At 42.0% G+C, this 23,938-nt stretch overlaps 1 protein-coding gene across 2 annotated transcripts; it reads left to right on the top strand.

The window, feature by feature from the left end:
• Positions 1–667: 667 nt before the first annotated feature.
• cass4 (Cas scaffold protein family member 4) lies at positions 668–13,689 on the top strand. Of its 2 annotated transcripts, XM_034584337.1 has the most exons (7): positions 668–796; positions 8,537–8,950; positions 9,606–9,689; positions 9,807–9,923; positions 10,992–12,305; positions 12,403–12,486; positions 12,680–13,689. In XM_034584337.1, exons 1-7 carry the CDS (start codon positions 794–796, stop codon positions 13,094–13,096), a joined length of 2,433 nt encoding a protein of 810 aa, XP_034440228.1. In that variant the 5' UTR covers positions 668–793; the 3' UTR covers positions 13,097–13,689. The 2 variants fall into 2 exon arrangements, with proteins under 2 accessions (XP_034440228.1, XP_034440229.1); XM_034584338.1 differs by lacking the exon at positions 668–796 and having other exon boundaries at positions 8,814–8,950; positions 9,824–9,923.
• The last annotated feature ends 10,249 nt before the right edge of the window (positions 13,690–23,938 follow it).

The raw sequence follows: 23,938 nt of genomic DNA, 5'->3' as shown, positions 1-23,938 counted from the left end.
GTTCCACTCAGGACGGTTTTATTAAAATAAGTCCAAACTTACTGGATTTATTTATATATATATATACAAAAATATATATATACACACACAATCAATCAATCATTAGTTTAGTGACAAGTTAAAAAAGAATGTAAAACGTATCAAAGCTCCTGATTTTGCGTCCTCAGACTGAAAGTTCACCCTGACCCTGTCACCCCCTCTGCATTTCCCAACCCCCAACACGATTCTCCCAGACGCCACTGTCTGTGTCGCCCAGACAACAACGAGGACATCAACAAGAATTTCTAAATCAAACAAACTTCCACCTCCCTCCCCAACCTGCTTTATAAACCCGTCACTCATATGAAGGAATGTGTCAGAGTTAAAAGAAAAGAGGAAGCAAAGAAAAATTGTCACAGAAATCCCCTCAGTTAGTTGGAAAAGTAAAGAAGTTGGGTACTCATTTGCACATTTCTCCTTTACCAGAAAGATGAAGGAGTATGAGAAAAATGGAAATGGGGGGGGGGCAAAAAACATTGTTGGGGTGGGGCAGCTGCAGAGAAGGGGGGGTATCTCTGGCCAATGGGGCTGCAGAAAGCAGCTCAGTCAATGGCATGGACCCTGGTTTCCCCGCCCAGGGAGTAAAAGAGTCTGCCTCTCAGTGACAGCTCAGACAATATGAGAAACGCACAGAAGGAGTAAATCCCCAAGAGTTCTCACACACACTGCCGCTGGAGATGGCTCGTTGAAAACGGACCCTCTGTGGACGCACTCATTTCTCTGTGTGGAGACTAAAAAAAGCCGCTCAGCAAACATGGTGAGTGCTGCTGCCACTCCATCAGCTCAGACTTCAAACTTTCACCTCAAAATGCTGTTTTCATTTTATTTAGAATGAGTGATAATGCAGTTTTTGAATTTATACCTTGAGGTCTTTTGTATGTGCTCTGCTGTCGGCTGTTGCCCATGCAGAGGAATGTCCTTGTATAGACCACCTGCTTGGATTTCACTTTAACTTGCGGTGTCAGCTACCACCTATTTCTACACACAGCCTCTGTGACCCGCTCTACTGTAGGCTGTAACCTGAGAGGCCTGATCCTGACACAGAGCTGAGAGGGAAACTTTATGAGCCTCATTAACACAAAAGCCTTCAGAAGTGAATTTAACATCTCAGTCTGCTCAGAAACAAATAATTGAGACATTAGTGGTGAGTTTCACTTCTTAAATGTTGCAATTTGCAAGTGTGTCTTCAATATTTTGGTTTCCTACATTTTAAAAAGATTCTGACGTTAAAACACGGCTGAGGAAAATGCCTTCGTGTTTGTTTCGAATCTTTAATACCTAGTGCACATCTGTTGCATTGCTCCATGTGTACCTTTGGTTTGACTCTGCTCTGGCTCCTGCACTCTCCTGTTGCAATCTCCCTCCAGCTGGACAGCTCTGTAACCTCAGCTCACTAACCAGGCTGGATGCTGCAAAAATGCTCTGGAATTTTGAGTTGGTACAACTTAACGCTTCTGCAACTAAATCTGTTTTGCAGCTTGACCAAGACATTAACAGTGGGATGCATGTGCACCATTTCACCTTTGTAAGTCAGTGTTGGTCACAGGACTCCCACAGTAACTAAATGGGAATACACTGGCAGCCAGCAGCAGCAGATGGGGGAAGCATTAGAGTTATCTCTCAGAGTGGGGCCTACCAGACCAGTCAATATTTGGTTTGGGGGTCTTTGCATAAATGTGGTAAATGTAAAAGCGAAGCCTAATCTTCCCAGGACCTGTCTGTAGAGGGAGAGGGAGAGGAAAAGGAAATGCATCATCCTGACATTTTTCCATACAAACAACTCAGTGAGCTCATCCTATTCAATGCTTCTTTAAGGGTAAAAAAACGAGTTATTTGGTTGATGACTAACAGTCAGATTAAGCAATCTCACTTCTGCTCTATAAGGTTATTCCCTAAAGGAATTTATCTCATAGAGCTATTTTGGGATTCCTCGTGTGCTGTTGATGTGTCTGTTTTTGTCATCTGAGAGCAGGAGTCAGACAGTCATGAGGCCATAGGCAGCAGGAGGCTGGCATGGAGAAGTGGCAGCATCCTCTTCAAATCCCACTACAGGAAACTGGGGGGGGGGGGGTCAGTCCGTGTCATTAGTCATTGACTGTTGAGGGTTATTATTTTTCGTCACACAGGAGAGGCCATCATAGTTCATGATGTCAGCAAAAATCATTTGAAGAGACTAAAGAGAGTACGAAAACAGAAATTAGAGTCCGTGGCAGTACATCTGAGACATGGATCAAATTGTAAGTCATTGATCGATGAAAAAATAGATATTATGAAAAAATAATGGCTTGCAGCAGCTGTAGGACTTCCCACAACCATTATTGTGAATTCTCATTTAGAAGATTAAGATGTTTGGTTTGTTTGGAAGTTTAGCTGAAAAGCAGGCCTGTATTTTAAATCTGCAGCTCTATTCAATATATAATTTTATATTGATTCATTTACAATGTAATGTGTTGCTCATAGCAACAAAGCCACCGAGAATTATCAGCCAGCGCCAACAGTTTCCCCCGAGCGCAGAGGAGCATTTTAATGTCTTTCAGCTCATTGGTTTTCTACGACCTGCCACTTTAATGTTTCGTTCTCACCACTCTCATCATGTGTCATGGAGGCCTATGCATTTCCTTCCTGTAAAAGCATCTGAGAAGTTTGCATATTGTGAGGGCTACAGTTTCGGTCCTTCAACAATAGTTTGACAGACTTAAAAAAAAATACCTTTCATCATCAGCAATTGCTAATTACTCTGGAAGTGGCTTGGGTGTCATCATGTGCATTTGCATTATCAACACTAAAGCAAAACAAATTGTATTAAAAAACTGCATAGGCTCAGTTCGAATAATCCATCCAACAGCCCACAGTATTAAAAAAAGTGTAAAATAAAGCATATGTTGGGTTGAGATACATGGGCTATAAGCCTTGAGCAGCAGGTCCCTGGTTGGACTTCCAGCCGGCTGGACCATTTACTGTGTCCTATTTCAATTTCATCACGTCTGTCTTTTAAAGGCAAAAATGGTAACAATTAAATCTATTCAGGTTTATCTAAAGAAAAAGAGTAGTTTGTCTTCAAATGTTTTTTGCAGCACCTTTAAATCACGTGCTGAATAAAAATGCAATTCATTTTTGTACAGTCAAAGAAAGTGTAAATAAAATCGTATCATTAGTCAAAACTTCTTTCTCAATCTTAACCCTAACCCTAACCTCTCGACTTATAAATATACTCTATTAAAGTGTAACAGCCACAAGTTAAGCCATGGAGTGACCCCATAGAGCATATACACACACACTGACAAAAGGCAGAGGACAAGATTGAGGAAGTGCGAGTATAAATAAAGTGTGAGCAGTCAGATAAGTTTGTACCGCAGAGCAGTGAGCCTGTTATCTACTGCTCCTCATATTGTCCCTCAACCACACTCACTGTTACACCTCTGGGAAACAAACTGTCAGTGACTATTACTGTAATTAAAATCTGTTAGTTGTATAAGATATAACTATTGCTCACAGACAAATATAATCAGACATCCAAATGAAGCTGAATAAGCTGTTTGTTTCATTTACAATCTTCATATAGCTGCACCACCAATCTTGTCTCCTACACTGTTGTATTTGCCATCTGCAGTAGAAGTACAACAAGGAGAGAAGAGCCCGAAAATGACTTAGTAATACCAGTTTCCCTTGTAAGGAGCTATGGTTGGTGAGAACAAGTTACTAGTATACAAAAAGACAGTAATAGGACTCATTGTACAGAGGGTATATGTATTTCCATTTTCTTTGACACCTGTGAGATAGATGCCATGGGTTCTCGGCATCCTAATCCAGTGGTTTTATTACCTAAACCTAATCCAGTGGTTTCATTACTTAAACCTAATCCAGTGGTTTTATTACCTAAACCTAATCCAGTAGTTTTGTAGCCTAAACCTAATCCATTGGTTTTGTAGCCTAAACCTAATCTTGTAGCTTTGAAGCCTAAATTTAATCTTGTAGTTGTGTAGCCTAAACCTAATCTTATAGTTTTGTAGCATAAACCTAATCATTTAGTTTTGTAGCCTAAACCTAGTCATGTAGTTTTGTAGCCTAAACCTAATCCAGTGGTTTTGTAGCCTAAACCCAATCTTGTAGTTTTGTAGCCTAAACCTAATCTCCTAGTTTTGTAGCCTAAACCTAATCATGTAGTTTTGTAGCCTAAACCTTACCAATCCAATTGTGAAAAATGAAAGTAATAATGCAGATGAAAAGGTCTCCTGGGTGGTAGTTTGACCCAGTAATCTCCCACAACTTCCTCTGTAAATTCTATGTAGCTCATTGAAATACCTCAACTTGCAAAAACACATGGCTGCAAACAGTGTACCAATGAAGCTACAATAAGCTACTGGTCATACTAGACATAGTGAGGGTGCATCCTGTTGCTTATGAATTCAACCTTTCATTTTAAATAGGAATATTTTGTGGGTTGTTGTTGCAAAGGTTTCATTGACTTGCTTTAAAGGTCAACCCCTGTCTTTCAAGTGAGAAATCCAACAGATGTCTTGCACTTGTGGGTCCTCAGAACGCATCATGTCTTACCTGTCATCATACTTATCACCTATGCCCCATATATTCAGTTGCACAGCCAATTCAATTACTTTAACACATAAAAGAGTGAGGTAGTCAGTCAATCCAATCTTGAGCCTTTTTTGTTTAGTTAGTAATGAAATATATGAAGTCTTCTCACTGTTTCCATTGCCTTACATTGCTGTGCTGTTTATGTGGAATGTTGATTGGCCACTAAAGGGTCCTTGGAGGTTCTCATCAGTTGTGTGTTTGTGTTTGAGATTTTGACATAGTTCTCACCAGTTCCAATACAGGAAATTCCAAGGCAGCTCCAGTGAGTCAGTGTCACTGCCACAGAGCCTGAATCAGTCTCCACAGCCTCTTTTTGAATTTATTTATTTTGGACAGAAGGTTGACAAAGGTAATTTTCCATGGCGCACATCTGAGGATCGTTTTCAGATGATAAAATTGATCGACCAGGAACGAATTCCCAACATGTGGACACTGGAATACCAAATGTCTCGTTCAGTGTTTTTCCCTCTGTTTGTCTGTCCCTATCTCTCCTCCTTGTCTCCCCTGCTGCCCCCGTCTTTGTATCTAAGAAATTGTGGGAAAGTCTAATAAGTAATATTTATGGGCAGACTTCCTGTCCAAATTAAAAATATAAAAATAGATTATCTCAATATGTGCTCTTACTCGTCTTGAACACCCTGCTGCCACTGCTCTGTAAAAAAAGATTTGTCTCAACTTTATTGAAGTTTTAGTCCAGTGTGCTGGACCTGGCATGTGTGTGAATGTTTAATGGATGAGGTGCTGACCTGACCCCAGGCTCATGACCTGGCTGTCGAGGGGCAAAAGGTCTTAGTGAACCAAGAGGGTTTTATTCCCACACTGAGAACTGCTTCCTTGTGTTCCAGTGGTTCTCTGGGACTTGACACTCGATAGATTATCTCTACAGGTAATCTTTCTGCTTATATGGGGAAAATAGTGCAATTATCGAAACTACATCACTCTTTTAAAAAATAGAGATATTTAATCCATAGCACAGTCATGAAATACCTGATGAATGCCTGTCTATGGCTGCAGTATAGTTAGATGAAATATATCGTGTAGAAATGAACATCTACAATCATCAGTTTGAATAGAAATGCACTGAGACTCTGTAGCTTTTAATATATATATATATTATACAAGAGAATAGGTGAGTGCATCACTTCTTGGATTATCTAACAATTCCTTCCAACAGAAAAGTACATGTCTGTTTGAATGCCCCCCCCCCCCCCTTCAGAGTGTATGAACATGTAACAATGTGTGTCACATGTGTCAAAAAGGCATCACATACTATTAACACAATCAACACAAAATAATCTGCCTCTTTCAGTAAATATGTGTCATGAAAGCAACACATCCCAAGTAGCTGAATTGGCCTAATGATGCTCAGTGGCGGAACAGAAGCTCCTGTCCCGGAGTTTTAAAAGCATTTCTTGCGCTGCGTGTGCCGGGCCGATGTTAATTTGTGAACAGGATGGAGCGGAGAGACGGGAGAGGCAGGGCGGAGACAGCTGTGCAGTTAAAGTCCTGCAGGCCAGCTGTCAGAGGGGCTGATCAGCACAAGCAGGCGTGTGCAGGAATCCAAAAGAGTCACAGCTGAATCTGACTCGGTTACTGTACTTGGTGATCAACACAGGGACACGAGTGAATACAGTGCGAGGTGAGGCAGGGGGAAGCTTCTCAGGAAAAGCAACTTTAATTCCGACAGTTAAGTTTGTGGGTTCAACTTTGGTTAAAGCAAAGGACATTTATACATCTAATTTGGTCACATTTAAGTGGAACCAATAATCAGGTCACACACTATGTGGTTTAAATGGCATCTGTGGCCCATTGCAAGTACAGGCACTGAAACTCTGCAGGCTTTTTACACGCACATCTTCATGTGACAAAGTCTGTGGTGACAATCGTGAAACCAGTCAGTTGCTAATGTCATCTTAGGATAGTGCTCGGTGAGGATTCAAAGGAGAAAGCACCACAACATAAATCTGGGTGGTGTGTTCGCTGACTGTCATCTGAGCCTGTGTATTTTGCCTGCATGTCTGTAGCATGACCCAGAGGATTAGGCAGGGAGTTTGTTGAGGCTTGCCGTGTGTGTGTGTGTGTCGGGGGGAGTAAGGTCTGCGTCAGTCAGTGGTGTGCTCCACAGGCCTGCATCCCAACAGGTGCTGAGCATTTTGGGGATCTGATGGTGAATGGTCTCTTTGTTGCAGAGCTTTCACCCTCTGAGACAAGGCAGAGCTCCCTCAACAACACACACACACACTCATAGGCTTATCAGCTGTGGGTCGTGTGTGTTTGGTTTCTGTCTGACTGCGTCCCTGCTGTGTTCCTTTGGTTGGGTGTATAAATATGTCACAAGACACTTCCAAAAGTATGTGGACCCCTCGACATTTCATCGATATGCGATTTAGCAGCAACATCGATATGTTGCTACAACAGTATCACTGTATTTATCATTTTTGCAACATAGTGAAATCATTTCTATGAAACACTGCTCTCCAAAAATGTCCCTGGTCAGTTATTATATTCAGTGTACACATACACATACTGTATGTGTATGTTACAATATGTATGACTGAACAAAAAAAGGCATTACATACACTATTAGCACAATCTCATGCTTCCTGCCTGTTTTGAATGATCTGTTCTCTTGGTCTGTGTTGATGCTCCAGAGCTACTTCAGAGTCCTTTAGTGAGTCCTCCTCAAACAGTTCTACAATATACTGACACTTTATATTGTTTGTGTGCAGAGCTTTTTATATACAGTCCCTGGTGCAGAGTGAAGTTAGAAAACTTTGTGTTTATATAGTTACTGTTTTTCTTAAAATTAAACAGAATTTGCTTTATTACTGTTCATGTGTGTTGCTTATATATAAGTTTAAATGATTTACTGAGCTGCTGTTACTTTTTCTTACATTGCATGTTGGCTATATCAGCACTGCTGTTGTTTATCCAAGGACGTTGAAGTAGACATGTTCATGTCGGTCAACACACTGAGGGTGCACGGCCAACGCCCTCACTGACTGCTGCAGAGCGCTAGTCACCTGTTTATTCAATTGTTATCTACACTGAACATATTGCTTGCTCTAAATAACACCAGATTTGACACTGCACTTCCTCAGGCCACTAAGAATACACATGCCAAATGTGAAGCCGATAAGATGAACAATTTCCAAGATATGCATTCCACATACAGACATTTGTGGAATTAGGTGGATAACAGATATGTAAAATGTTACTTGTTCCCCTGTCAGTGAATCAATCAGACTTCTGCTGTTGAAATGTATGTTTAAAGTGAATGTAGTTTTTTTTTTTTTTTTAACTAGAGACAGAGACAGGAAATGTTTGAGAGAGAGACAAAGGTATAGGATGCGACACAGGTCCCACAAGCAGTAAATCAACACATGGTTCATTATCATTTTTCTACTGCAGGGTAAATGGTATGTGGAGTGAAAAAAGGTTTCATTTAAACAAGTCAACGTATTTATGGAGTGATGAGAGAGGATGCTCGCAAGCCTGCAAGAGGAAGCTTTGAAGAAGCACAAATAGGAAGTGAGAATAAAGAGCAAAAAAAAAGGATTTCATTCAAAACATCAACTTTATTTTGTTTCACGGTCACTATAACAATTGTTGCATGTGCATCAACGACTTGAATAAATTCTGACTTTGTAGTGTTTCCTTGTGAATATGACGAAGACTCAGACGTGTAACATGTTGCAACATTGTGCAAGAGGATATAATGTCATTGGAGATGCGTCAACAAAAAAAAAAAAAAACATATTTAGAAATGCAGTTCAGGGTTCTGGAGAATAGACTGTATCACATCAAGTATCTTACTTTGAGGTGTAAAAGTGACACACAGTATCTCACTACACCTATTTTACTTCCTTATCTTTATTTCCCTCTTCACTGTTCTCTCTTTCAGAACAAACTGGCCAAAGCTCTGTATGACAACACTGCAGAGTGTGCAGATGAACTGGCCTTCAGAAAAGGTGACATAGTCGTGGTGGTGGATCAACACGTTGCCGGCACCAGTGGATGGTGGATGTGCTCTCTGTATGGACGTCATGGTCTGGCCCCTGCAAACAGACTGCAGCTCCTACCACAGACTGAAACCAGCACAGGCCCCTCACGCCATGTCACAGAAAAACCCAAATCAAGTGATGCTAAAACTGATGTCAGCGTGCAAAATATCTACCAGATCCCGGTTGTCCCTCGACCCTCCAGCAGCCCATCTTATGTACACATGGACATGATATACAAGGTCCCATCCACTCCTTCATCGTCTTCGAATCTGTCAGCACTTAAGCACAGCTCAGAGGGACCCAAAGGAGACAAGGTACAAAATGTTTTTTCTACAAACACAAGTCTCTGTTTATGAAAAAAGTGTCGATGTTAGTCAATCTATTGCTCCAAGGTCAGAGTTGGTTCTTTTCTTGGGAAGTGTTCACTCTCATGATTAGAGAGGTAGACTGTTACAGAAATGCAATGCTGTGAAACCCCTGCTGGCAAAAGAGCTTACAGATGGGGACCAGGGGCCTCTCCATGGGGACAGGCATGCAGCACCAGGGTCTTTATGGGCCTGTAAAAAACAAACAGACACAGACTTCAGACACTTTTAACTGCAAACAGCAGCCCATGCCACCAGAGACCCCAGCAAGACCGAAATGTCTGTACGGGTGACTATGTGGCAGAATGGGGAGAAACTCACCCAGATGTTCACCATTTCCTCTCCTGCTGCAGGGGAGCCCTCTTCCCTTCTGCAGGAGCCACCTAATATTCAATGAGCAGCATGGTTTCTATTAGAGAGCTGTTTTAATTGGCAGAGTGCATGCATAATGGGGTTCTCTGGCACTCTCAGCAGGCTTCAGACCAAACACTGTCCCCATAAACACATTGATGCAGAGGTCAGTGAGGTAGATGCTGCTTTGATCAAAGCAGTGCAAGTGTGGCCAGTCAATCCCAATCTCACAGTCTGTCTGCTTTGTCCACAGCATTCTGGCTTCAATACTGTGTCCAGTCCAAGAGGGGAGGTTTACGATGTCCCGAACCAAGCAAGACGAGCTTCTACCATCACTGTGAGCTCCTGAAAATATACACAACAGAAAGGAAGAAATGAAAGACTATTTGTAGATGTACTTGAGTTGGGTAACGGTCTGATATGTTCACTGATTTCTGTGATGTTCTGTTTTCAGGCATCAACAACACCAAGACATATGTCTCGAAAACACTCGCTGATTCCGACTCCAGAGCTGGGACAGAGATTTGACTCTTCCGAGAATTTCAGGTGTAACAGTCCAGGAGACGCTTATGTAAGTTTTTAAAGGGATTAATGAAACAAGGAACCTGCCATTTTCTGACTAAATGCAGCGTTTTCCTTTTATATTGTTTTAATTTGATTTATTATTCTGTATTCCGTTGTGTTAAAGGTCCAGTATGCTTGAAACTAACTAATGTGTCTCCAGCACTCAGACCCCAAGTCATTATCATTGTGCTTTAAACTGAAGAAAAGAGAAGTTAAGTGTAAAAAGAAAAGTTTTAGGCCACATTTACATGCATATGTTATAAGTAGATCATGAGCCATCGCTCGGCCTGTCGACAGCTGGACCGATTAATAAAGGAAGCCTATCTGTTCGGCCGTGCATGAGGCAGACACCTGAAAAAACAAATCTAAAACTCCTTTTCTGTTGCCTTTTGTAATGCACACAAAGCATTGCCTGACCATGTAAAAACACAGAAGTGTTTAAACCTGTTCCATTAGTCCACTATTGAAGGTGGGGTGAAGAGCCTGCCATCATAAGCCTGTTTTACACAGCCTGGCATTCTGCAGGAAGGAATGCTGAGCCTTAATTCCTCCTTGGCGTTTTGTATAAAATGTAAACATGGAATGGGGTCATTGTTGTCTCACCCTGTCTTCGGCAGAGTTAGTCACAGAGCTGGATTGATGTTTGAAAGGGAGCGCCGGCATGGTGGGACAGACACTGATGCTGTTGTGTTACGCGCTACACCTTTGATTCGAGACACCGGCAGGTTATCATAAGCAAAGGCAGCATAACAAGGGTTCTAATAGAAGCAATATAGAGGGATGTCTGTATAAAATGGGCTGTAGCTTCCTCCTGTCTGCATCACACTACCTTTCTAATATCGTTTCAAGAACTCTGTCTTTGCTTTGTACTGTCGCTACAATGAATCTTACAAATGGAGATAGCAATTCATGCTTCTGGACAGTCTCTTCTTGAAGGCATTCGTAGTGTACTCAGGGAAAAGTCGTGTGAAGATCAAAAAAGAAAATGTGCTCGAGAGAGAAAAATTGCTGCTTAATTCCTGAAGTACCTTTTACCCTGCGTAACTGATTTTGACAACCTTGTTATTGTGCACAGGTGTATGCAGTTCCACCACCACCACCTCAAGACCCCAACTATGACATCCCTGTTCCCTCAACCACAGAAGAGCAACAGAAAATGATTGGATTCAACACCCTTCCAAAGCTCTGCAAGCCTGAGTGGATCTATGATGTACCAGTTGGTCCTGAGAACCCAAGCCAACCCCAAAGCTCCTATGACACCATGCCCTGCAAAGGTGTTTGTAGGCAGCTCTATGACACTCTTCCAGCACCTGCTTGGCCCACGCAAAGAGGCAGTCCAACTCCCTCAGTTTACGATATACCAAGACCCAGTTCTCTTGATATCTCGACTTCACCCAAAGTTGTGCCAGTCCTTCCAATTTATGACAAGCCCCCAACTCAGACACTAACAGAGGAGTCATTATATGCTGTACCACCCAAAGAGGAACGCTTCAACCAAGTTCTAAGTGACCCCCCCTTTGATCATATACCCCTAGAGTGCAGAGGTGACTCAAGCAATGCTCATGAACTCATTAAGGTACGCCTGCAGCGTATGAGGAACTTTCTGGCTTGTACATCTTTCCACGCCCTTCCAGGAAGTGGGGAGTCACTGGTGCAGGATGACAGTGAAAAAGGTCGAATCTTACATCTCTCAGCAGCAGACAGTCAAAGAATCAGCACAGCCTCCAGCTCTTCCACCAGCTCCTGTGACTCTCTGGCTCTGAGCTCTTCCTCTCCAGAACCCTTGCGAGAGGTCACACTCAGCCAGGACGAAGCCTGCCGCAGAGTTCTTGACCTGCAGGAGTCCATTATCAGGGCCGTGCCCCAGCTTATGGACTTTGTCAGCAGTCACTGGAGGAGCAAAGAACATCTTCAGAAACATCTGAAGGAGATCAAAGAAGCCGCAGAGGGGATTGCCAGTTCTCTGACCTGCTTCCTGAACTTTGCCCTGGACGTTAAGGGTAATGCCCGTCGTTTGACTGATACCAACCTTCAGACAAGGCTTTATAAACAGCTGTCCATCATAGAGGACTCAGGTGTGATCTTACAACAAACAGTGAGTGCTCTGAACATGGCTGGCTGGCCCCTCAACACACTGTGCCAGGACCCGGGTCAGGTCCAAACACCTGACCAATTGGATCGCTTTGTCATGGTGGCACGTACGATTCCAGAGGATGTCAAGCGCCTGGTGTCCATCATCATTGCCAATGGCAAGCTTCTGTTCAGAGCTTCCCAGAAAGATTCAGAGCCTCTCAACACCACAGGTCAACCAGAGACAAAGAAAAGTCCTAACAGAGATGAACAGGGAGTAAACGTATTGGAGGATGACAATGACTATGTGGAGCTACAGGTAAATGCTTTTAATCCTTTCTATGGTAACTGATTAAACTTCTAACTAAGAAAAACCAAAGAATACTTCATACTGTAATGTTTTTGCTTTTCCCCAGACTAAGAATGAATATGAAAAGCTGCAAAATAAAATCCAGAGAGATCCTAAAGAAAATGTCACACCAGTCACTAACAGGATAAAGGTCAGTATCTCCTATCAACACAAAACATTTGTTCTTACTCAAAGAGCATGACCAACACCAAGACAACCTTTGCCGCTTAGAAATTTCTAAACGTCTTTCCATACATAATATATCTACCCCTGATTTAAGACTTTCCTTGTAGTAAGCAGAAGACTTGATATGTTGTCCTTTGCTCCTTTTCTCCACTACTCAGGCTGACAACAAGCGTAATTCCTCTGAGTCCAGCGCTGGCACAGAAGAACATCAATCACCCTCCCTGTCAGAGCACTGTCGGCTTTACTTTGGCGCACTCCATAAGGCCATCAATGGATTTGTTGGTAGCCTTCAGGATGGCCAGCCCCCAGAGAAATTCATCTCACATAGCAAACTGGTGATCATGGTGGGCCAGAGACTGGTGGACACTCTGTGTAGGGAGGCTCAACGTGGAGGGTCCAGCCAGAGCCTCCTGTGTAAGAGCAACCACCTGTGTGCTCTCCTGAAGCAGCTGGCTGTGGCCACAAAGAAGGCGGCGCTGCACTTCCCAGAAAAGCAAGCTCTGCAAGAGGCTCAAGAGTTTGCAAAGGAACTGGCCCAAAGAGCGCAGCACTTTCGGATATCGCTTGACCTCTGAGAGCGCACATATCAAGGATACCTGGATATACCATGACCTGGATGACTAAGAATCTCCACAGACACATATGAAGCTTATTGATTCCTACAGTAAAACACATTGGTTTATTCATCTGTTATCTAGCTATCTATTTTTTTTCTCATTCATTTTATATTCAATTGTTATGATGCTTCACTCGCCAAATGTTGTTATCATGATGGATGCTGGTGCAGGTTAAAAATGTTAATGATGTTATAAAAAGTGTCTGGTACAAACTGAAGAATTCAAATATGGAGCTGTATATACTAAAATAAAAGAATATTGTATTCAAGCCTATTTTAAAATGCAATTTAAATATGAATAGAATTTGTTTTGTATAATTTACAAAAATGTTATATTATTTGAACGTTGTTTGTTATATTGATACTTTAGTACTACCTTTAATTACTTTTTAGCGCAACAGGCATAGTCTCCAGGGTAGCAGTTTGATAGAGTCTATGTTTTGTGAATATCTTTGTAAATATTCTAAAAGATATGTTATGCATTCCCAAACTTTTCATGGACAAAAGACAGAGAACAGCACTGTTGGATTTTATTGATAATAAAATTAAAAACTGAAACATGTTGGTTTGTTAATTTCTCTAAGAAGCATACATTAAAAATATAATTTAAACAATATTTCTAAATATGATACTTGAAATCATATTCATAACCTCCCTCCTAAACTTAAAAAAAGTAAAATCTTTACATTCAAAACAAAAATATCAGAAGTATTTGCATTATATTAGTTACAAAAGTTTGACCCATCCGTTTGAAGTGAAGCAGACGTATTAATTGGCATCTGAGCGTGAACAAATATTTTCCTCCAATCTCCAATGGACATTTTGTCATTAAGATCCAAGGCTTCCAGGCACAACTCAGAGGTTTTGCAAGAACCAGATGTAAGATAGTCATAAATTATTGATATTAAATCTCGATCCAATGATGAAACTCTGGGGCTTTGTAGTGATTTATTTTGTACAGAGTGAAAAGAAATTTGTATTTGCATTTTTTTTTAAAGTGGACTATTTGTCTTTGCCTAGTACACCTCGCCCCAGGTTAAATTAGTGTGATGGAAATTCATCTTGAGATTTGAAATAATGAAATTCTCAGACTGGAGTTGCCTTTGAGTCTTTATAATAGTAAGCTCTGCAGAGGTTACACAACAAGCACGGGTGCTCAAAATGGAACTGGCCGCAAGTTCACAAAAGCCAGAACTTATACAAAGAGACGTTTCATAATATGAAAAAAGACATGAGATCATCTGTGTCTGTCCGTCCGCTGTAGCAGTTAGAAGAAAAACATCACCAAATAAGGGCATGCACCCTGTTGATCAAGGTCATAGCAGTGAGACACCACCAAGTAAGGGTTCCATCCTGTCAGGTAGACAGTATCACAGCAGTGAGACACCTGGTCAGGGGGATTTCCAATACCTTAGACACTGGTCAGTTGAATTTTCCACTACACTTCCCCCTTTGATCATCAATAAAAATATGATCACTAACGAAAAATAATCAATAAACACCATAAAAAAAAACATCAATAACAAACATCAATCTTAGAAGAATATCAACGAGTCTTCAACCCCCTCACTTTGCGTACATACAGGGTCACATCCACCATGGAGAGGTTCTAGAACATCAATGCATGGTGGGGAGAAAAAAAGTTCTTTTCCTGTAATTGAGCAAGCATTTAAAATGAAAATGGAAGGAAATCAGGTCAAACAACATCATCATCTCATTAACCATTATCAAAATTTAACATACTGTATTGATTGGCAAAAGTAACTCATATTAAAATGTAATAAAACGTTAAATGTCAACATACAGTATATCTAAGGTTGAAAATATCCAGTAAAAACTTTTTTAATTCTTGCTTGGAAGTAAAATTGATTCAGTATGTACAAAGTTGATAAAGTAACTCACATCAACCTTAAAAATTCACAGAGATTCAAATTAAAGCATCATAAAATATGAAGTTGAAAGGATAATTGCAGTAGCTGTTTTTGTCTAGTGAAATCACTAAGAAACACATAAGCATGATGGGGGGAGAAAATAACATAAAAAACCTAAAATTGAGTATCGTCATCAGAACCATCTGTGCTGTCAGTGTCCAGGTAGGGAGGGATGGGGAATAAGTTACGGATCAAGGGGACCTGAATCACTTCTCTTGTGTCCAGTCAAATTTGCATGTGCTGGATGGTTCTGAGAGGACACCGTAGGAAAAGACAGTTCGTTAGATCATCAGAGACTTTTACAGGAGTGCGTCTAGACAGAATAATGTGCAAAACAATAATAGAGGAGATCATGAGTAACACGTATAGCGAGCCTCTCAGGCCACACAACCCTGGATGTCGAAATGGATGCCATGGCCTGTCCATGGTCTCAGTTGTCAGGCAGATTTCTTCTGTGTTGTGGCAGAACGCTCGTGTGGTTAATCATACAACACTCTCGGTGCTTCTCAACCTGTGGAAGTATCAGTGTGTGTGCTTTGAGTTGAAGGTGTCAGCTGTTCAGATGGAGCTGGTACTCATTTGCAGTGGCTGGCGTGGATCCAGGTGGCTCTTTCAGCAACTTTCACTGCTGTGTGGGTTGTGAGCAGTACCTGGTAGGGCCCTTGCCACCTGTTTCCTGATGTCTGAAAGAGAAGAAGTCAGGTTAGAGCAATAGGACAACATATCATGATCACACAAGTCTGTGGATGGAAGCGGAGAAGATGGAGGATCCACACCAACGTGGGGAGGAGTTGCAAAAAGAATCTCATAAGGTGAAAGATCTGGTTCGTTTTCTCATCCTCATGTACATCAGCACCAGAGGCAGGATTTTTGTCCATGCGAGACCTGTGTCTTCACAGCATTTTGCAAGTTTAGTTTTGAGTGTGTCGTTCTCTCGTTCCACAGTTCCACCACCGGCTGGATGATATGCACAGTGTGTTCGCACATCCATAGTTAGATGAGAACCGAGTTGTTTGACAGCTTCGTTTACGAAGTGTCTGCCGTTGTCACTGGAAATTCTGCTAGGAATTCCCCATCGTGGAATAATGTCTCTTAACAATGCAAAATGACAGACAGAAGATCTGTGATGAGACCGTGGTGTGCTATCTTTTTACCAGAAGATGTGAGGAAGTTTCTGTGTTGCCAAAGGGCGCCAAAATCATGAGTTACACCGAACGCATATCTGGAGTCAGTGTAGACTGTGAGTGTTTTACCAGTAGCCAATTTGCATGCTTCCGTGAGTGCGATGAGCTCTGCTGCCTGGGCTGAGAGGTGATGAGAAAGAGAACTCGAGAGGAGAACTTCGTTATCTGAACAAACAGAAAAAACAACACAGTTAGTACCAGAGACAGGGTCACGTGAGGCGGACCCATCGACATACAGAATCAAGTCAGAGTTAGAAAGAGGTTCGTCAGAGAGGTCAGGTCGTGGGGAACACTGGACTTGAAGTTCAGCCACACAGTTGTGTTCTTCCCCGTCATCCGGAAGCGGAAGAAGCGTGGCTGGGTTCAAAGTTGAACAGCGTTTCACTGTGATGTTGGGCATGTCAAGAAGAACAGTGTGATACCTCAACCAGCGAGCAGCAGAGAGATGTGAGGTCTTCTATTCTGTAAGAATGAGAGACACAGCATGAGGAACAAGGTCAAGTCAGAGTAACCTACTATGTCTCATGAGGCAAGGACGGCTTTTTTCACAGGCGGCCACTGCACGCAAACAACGTGGAAGGCCAGCTGCCACCGGATCAAGTTCGGCGGAGAAGTAGGCGACAGGGCGATATTTGTCACCATGAGACTGAAGGAAGACGGAAGTCATGCAACGGTCTCTCTCATCCACAGCCTGAACAAAAGGTTTGTCAGGGTTAGGGAGAGCAAGAGTGGGAGATTGCTGCAGCGTCTTCTTCAGTGTGACAAATGCCTTGTCTGCCTCTGGAGTCCAAACGACACGTTCGTGAGGAGTGAGTGATTTGCCATGGTACAGAGCACCTAAAGGGGCTTCAAGAAGAGCAAAGTCAGGAATGAACGTTCTACGATGAATGACATGAGTTGTTTCTTTGTCAAGGGTTTAGGCATGTTAACAATAGCTTCTACTCTCTTATCAGACAGGGATCTTTGGTGACGACATGACCCAGAAACGTGACAGTTTGTTGAACAAACTAATTTGCTGAGGCTGACTTTATGGCCCTCACGAGCCAGATATCTCAGCAAAGCGATCGTATTTGTTTCACATTGCTCCTGTGTGGGACTGGCAACTAGTAGATCATCAACATACTGCAAGAGAGCTGAACCCGGAGTGAGGATGAGGGGTTCAAGACTGTTCCTGAGAGCCTGATTGTATAATGATGGAGACTCACAGTAGCCTTGACATAGGCGTGTGAACGTGTAGGCCTTGTTTTCAAAATTAAAAGCAAACCAGTACTGGCTGTCCCTGTGGACAGGAACACTAACAAAAAAGCATTGGATAAGTCTACAACCGAAAACCACGCTGCATTAGACGGAATTTGGGAAAGCAGCGTGTATGGGTCGGGAACAATATGCGATCGAGCAATTACAGCATCATTCACAGCCTTCAGATCCTGCACAAACTGCCACTCAATAGGTTGACCTTTGTCTCTGATCTTCTTAACTGGGAACAGTGGAGTGCGGACCGCTGAATCAGGGCAGGGGACAATTACACCAGCCTGCAAAAATGATTCAAAAACAGGACGTATCCCCTCCACTGCATTCTGTCTGAGTGGATATTGTTGTTTACATGGCCTATAATCAGATTTTGGAGTGATTTTGCCCACATTATATTTGTCCTTTGCCCACAGTGTTTCAGGCAGATCTGAAAGTAAAGAAGAAAACATCAGAGGGGCTGGACAACATTGCATAAGAATGAAGGTGATTTTCAGTCACAACAAATGAGCGTGTGGCTGGAGAACAGAAGGTTGGAGACATTTTTAGATCAAATGCACTCAGACTGGGTGAATACATTACATCAGGCGTGGTTGTGGGTTGCCAATCAACGGCAGCCTGGCATGATCTGACCAATGGGCCTAAGCCTTGCCACTGGTCATCATGGGACTTGGAGAGCGAGATGTGAGGGCTGGAATTCGAGACGCGAAACAGTGCCATCTGTTGGTCAGTGAGTGAGACAGCAGCTGCACTTCTGGAACCAGACCAAAAAATATTGGACACTTTCAGAGAATCATCAGGAAAAGGCAAAAACAGAGATTCATAAACGTGATCTGCTGTGTCTGTCACATGTGAAGTGCAGTGCAATGAATCAGTGTGCATAAAATCAGAAAAAAGGGGTGTCGAGAGAGTGTGACCTGGAGAGCAGATCAGTGGAGGCATTTATAGGAAGTTGCCACTGATATACAAGCAGCTGCTCATGTGTGGTCTGTGACATTGTGAAGAAGAATTGTGCGTAACTGTCACTCCATCAGGGGAGGATACTAAATTGAGGCCTAACACCATCATCAAATCTCTTTCTAATAGATTAATTGGGCAACAGGGAGACAGCGGAAAATCATGTTCAAACCTTATGGGATGTTTGTCAAACCGAGCGGCGCATTTGAGAGGTTTTGTGAAATTTTCTTTTACAGTGGCACCGCTGGCACCTTGAGAGAATATAAAGCGACCACTCATCTCAGGAGATGTGGGCAAATCTGACATCCTAACCACAGAATAACCTGCACCAGAGTCGACCATGAAATTAAGTTTGTGACCGTTAACACACAGTTCGAGTTGAGGCATTTTCTTTAATTGTACTTAACATAAGAACCACAAAGTTGTGTTTGCTCTGGTGTGTGTGTGTGTGCAGTTAGTTTAGCAAGCGATTTCTTCATTGCAGTGGCATGTATGTATCTGTGTTTCACTTCCCTTTCTCTGATCCTCGGCGGGTAGATTGGTCGTCTCCCCCCCGTCTGCCTCCTCCTCACTTTCTGTAGTTCAGTCGGCAGTGAAAGTTCTTGTCTCCCCCTCCTCTCGCTGCTGGGGGCAGTCCCTTGCCCAGTGTCCTTTTTGTCTGCAGAAGAAACACTCATCTATGGGAATTTTGGGTCGTTGAGAAAAGCCTCGCCCACGTCCTTGCCCACGTCCGCGACCACGCCCCTCTCTTCCTGGTTCAGTGAAGTTGGCTCTGCTATCAGCGTTATCTTGTCTGTGTGGCCTTGACAGGGCAGACACAGCCTGCATCATGGTTAGCTGTGCTTTCTGGAGTTGTTGATTCTTTTTCTGCTGAATTTTGTCTTTGGTTTCTTTGTGTTGACGTTCAGCATGTTCAGAATGACATCTGACCTCTGTCAAGCGAGCATCCTCAAGCCTGATGCAGGTGTGGCCTGCGTCTGCCCGTAGTGGGGGGAGCAGACCATTCAGGAAGGCCTGTTTCAGATGTGTTTCATAAGCCCCTGGCTCGTTGCCAAGGTTGTCAGGTATGGGGATGCCTCTGTGTTGATTAAACAGGACGGTCAGACGTGTGAGGAAATCTCCGACGGTTTCGCCTGGTTGTTGTCTGCACCCCGTTATTTTGGACATGTCAATTTTATTGGGGAAGGCGGTCCTCAGGGCGTTGAGGAGTGTGTTGAGAGTGTTGACGTATGCTGCATTAAACGCATCATCCCAGTCTGGTGAAGTCAGACGGAGGTCTCCCCCACAGTGCGGACATATCTTTGCAAAGTCAGTGGGGCCTAAAGATGAGGAAGAGGTGGCGTCATCATTCAGTCCTCCCACTGCCCCGTCTCCATAGACTGGGAGAGCGGTGGGTGGAGTCTGAGATGGGCCTGATCGTTGATTGGTGGAGTCTGGTCTCTGCACATCATATGGAGGAGGGTTTTGTCGTAGGTGAGGAGGAAGGCAGGCGTTGAGGTGAGGACTGCCACACCCTGTAATGGAGAATACAGAGATCTATATGATTTCTTTTCAACTTTCTCAGTTTCCTTCTTATCAACCTTAGCCATCTGTTTAAATGTTTGTTTTCTGTCCCTACACTCTGCCTCTTTTTCCCACATTTCAAGACACTTTCTTATTATCTTCTGTCTTTCCACATTGCGACCTTGATTTTATTTATTTATTTTTTCTATTTTTTCCTTTTTTTTTTTTTTAATTCTTCCTCTTTCTCGAGGAGTTTCTCTCTTAAAAGTTAAATTTTTTTTCGACACTGAATGACCCGTTATGAGGAAAAGCAAAGTCTCTGGACCATACTGGAAGAAATGTCACACTTTCCCCTCCGTATCTTGCAACCATAGCGTCCACAATTGGACCTTCTGGGTTTTGAAGTCCCTGACTTCCCTTGTTACCCATCTTTATCAATTAAGTGTATGAAATTGTGCACGTCTACAATTTCCCTTGAACACTCAATTTAAGACGTGGACGTCTCCACGAATCCTTGTTTCTCTTTGCGGCAAAAAACAGGAAAAAAAGCCTTCAACAAGGTTGATTGCCACGAGGACTGGTCAGATTAACATTAATAATCCACAATAATCCAGAGAGAATGACTAATACACCCGTTCCAAATAAAACCCTTTAAATGTATTATTTCTTATGTTTGATTTCGTATTTGAGAAATCATCTAAACAGTCATGAAAATCAGAATTTCAACATCTCACCAGATATAAGATGACCAAAGAGAGGTCTTTGGATCCCTGTGAAGAAGGTCCGGAACCCCAGTTATTTCGGCCCTCTCTTCTCTTCAATGTTGGAGGTAGAGGCAGAAGATTTTCTCTCCTGGGTGATCAGCCACCGAAGACTTCTCGGGTCCAGACGATCTTTCAAGGGATCCTGTTCGTGACGCCAAGTTTGTGATGGAAATTCATCTTGAGATTTGAAATAATGAAATTCTCAGACTGGAGTTGCCTTTGAGTCTTTATAATAGTAAGCTCTGCAGAGGTTACACAACAAGCACGGGTGCTCAAAATGGAACTGGCCGCAAGTTCACAAAAGCCAGAACTTATACAAAGAGACGTTTCATAATATGAAAAAAGACATGAGATCATCTGTGTCTGTCCGTCCGCTGTAGCAGTTAGAAGAAAAACATCACCAAATAAGGGCATGCACCCTGTTGATCAAGGTCATAGCAGTGAGACACCACCAAATAAGGGTTCCATCCTGTCAGGTAGACAGTATCACAGCAGTGAGACACCTGGTCAGGGGGATTTCCAATACCTTAGACACTGGTCAGTTGAATTTTCCACTACATTAGGACTATGCACTTTATGAGCACAATATAATCCAAATTAATTCAAATCAGAATGAAAGAATATTCTTGACCTTGAAAAAACTGAAAAGCAATCCCCTCTCAAAATCCAGTTACTACCTTCCTCTTTAGCTTTGAGTAGTATCAGATGGTCTTCATCAATATCACTCCAACAGATAACAGAAAGTCAAGTTGGACACAGTAAAGTCTGCAGCTCCTGGACAGTTGCTCACTTTGGATGCTAATTCAAGATGACGGTTGACTCAGTTTGTCAGTTTCAATTCACACTTTTTCTTTTTATAGAAAGCCTGCATCACAAGATGGGGGTGTCCAGCTGGATGCGTTCACCAGAAGGTTTTAACACAAAGATTCTTTATAATAGGAAATTTGGAACTATGAAGCAGATTTCTCAGCATGTGCTGCTACCCATTGTTTTATAAAATCCAGTAAATTCCTCGACTTTGTAAAAGTGTAACAATCGATTGCTGGGGTTTTACTGCTTCTCTTCTACAGGGAAGTCAGAGGTCAGTGTCATTACAGAACCCTGCATTGCTGCAAACAGCTTCATTGTTAGGTCATCTTTTACCACCCACTGTTCTGTTCATGGGATGACAGCATCTGTGTATGTAAAGTTCACATCCACACTGCAGTACATTTAGATTATGTGAATGTGAATATGTGAAGCCACATGCTCACCCTTTCTTCTGAGGAGGTGTATTCTTATTTGCCACCTACCCATGTCCTTTTACTCAACTTCCTACTGCAACTCTTTTTTTATTTACATATCTATATATAATACAACATTTTGAAAGTAAAATGAGTACAACTAAAAATAAATGTCATTACCCATACATAGTCTAACAGTGTAATAAATGCTTGAAAATATGTTCCCACATTTGCTGCAGTTTAGGCAGACCCCCCAAAAACGGTTGTATTAGAGCATACTTTTCTTCTTTTTTTTTTTATCTAAAAAAGAAAATATGCGACTGTCAGATAAAGTTCTATTAATTATAATTTTTCTATTTTCACCCTCTAATGAAAAATCCTTATTTCACACCGTGGCCTTTGGGCATAGATTGTTTTTTGACAAAAACCTTCAGGTGGGTCTTTTGCCGCACCTTGAGACCAGGTCCTGTCCTGAAGTTGGGCCATGTTTCAAAAATGTGCATATTAATGATTTTGTGTCAATTAAATCATCACAAAATAAAAACAAAAAATAGTGCACAGAGTAGGGGAGGAACAACAGTTCAATTTTTTTCCCCAAAGGGAGAACACAGCTTGGTCTGACCACAAAAGAACCCTGATTGTTTTTACCTTGAGATAGTGACATGATTATACAAAGCTACACAAATATGTAGTAAGAGAATCACACAAAGCAAACATCAGTCATTCTATATGTGAGTATGTGAGTGCACAAAGCAGGACCCAGCTAAAGAGACTGACTCCTAGGTTTCTAAATGCTGAACTATTAATGAAAATAAAATCTGCAGAGGAACAAACAAACAAATCAACATATTAATAAATCAATCAATAAATGAACCAGAACTTCTGTGTGACTGCTGCTCACACATTCAGTTCTTATAGTTGCATGCTGCCCTCTAGCCGAACTGAATTGACATTGCTGCATTCACATGTTTTTTTTCTGCCTCTTCATTTAAGACTATTCTGATCTGATCTACACAGAACATTGGGACATTACTTGATAGATGATTGGATGAAAAAAATATGTGCATACTTTCACATTTGGTCATGTTATTTAACAATGTATATATAATTTGATAATTCTATAGGTATAAATTCCAAACTCCAAAAGTTCTGGGCTGAAATATTAGAAGGAGAAAATCCAGGGGACCAACAGGCCAAAGAGAGGACTCATGTGATACCACACTGCAGTGGTACTTGTTGCTGTGGTTAGGCAGCCCTCATTATCACTCCTTGGCATAGTGAAAGTGTCTTTTTTAAATCTGTTGTTAACGGTGACATTACTCTTGTGTTATACTCTTTTACTGCATCAGATGGGGAAGCTGCAACTTGCTCATTGGTTGGTTGAGTCTGAAGGTAAAACTGTGAGTCCACTTTGACCTCAGCACAACAAAAAAGTAACAAAAAGAGATTTTAGCTTGTCAAGATGGGTCACGTCTCGCCTTTTAAAGCCCTGGTTCAGATTACCATATGTTTCATAAGCTAAAGCAGTGTCAGTCCATTGCGAAAATAAGGAGAGTGAACGGGTTACAGACAAGAAGTTTTCTGTCGTTTTCTCCCCCGTGAAGTGAACTCTTGCAGGGATTTATCCCAAGAGTAACACACAAATGTATCAAAAATATACAAATGTTATTGATTAGAAATGTATTTTAAAAGTCAACTGACACTTATAAAGGCTGCATACAACGTTTTAAGTTGAGAACTTTGCATTCGGTACTCTCTCATTTATACAGATTATTTTTTTAATGGCCCAATATAAAGTTGATTCAACAAGTCTTTAAAAAGTCTCCACTTAATGTAATTCATTTATGTACTATATAATTTCTTATAAACACTTCATAAACAATGTGAATATAGTCTATAGATAGATGGATAGATGGGTGGATGGATAGATGGATAGATGGATAGATGGATAGATGGGTGGATGGGTGGATGGATAGATGGATGGATGGATG

The sequence above is a fragment of the Hippoglossus hippoglossus genome, chromosome 5 (genome assembly GCF_009819705.1).
Source record: "Hippoglossus hippoglossus isolate fHipHip1 chromosome 5, fHipHip1.pri, whole genome shotgun sequence".
Classification (NCBI taxonomy): domain Eukaryota; kingdom Metazoa; phylum Chordata; class Actinopteri; order Pleuronectiformes; family Pleuronectidae; genus Hippoglossus; species Hippoglossus hippoglossus.
This window is presented reverse-complemented; position numbering and strand designations above follow the sequence as displayed.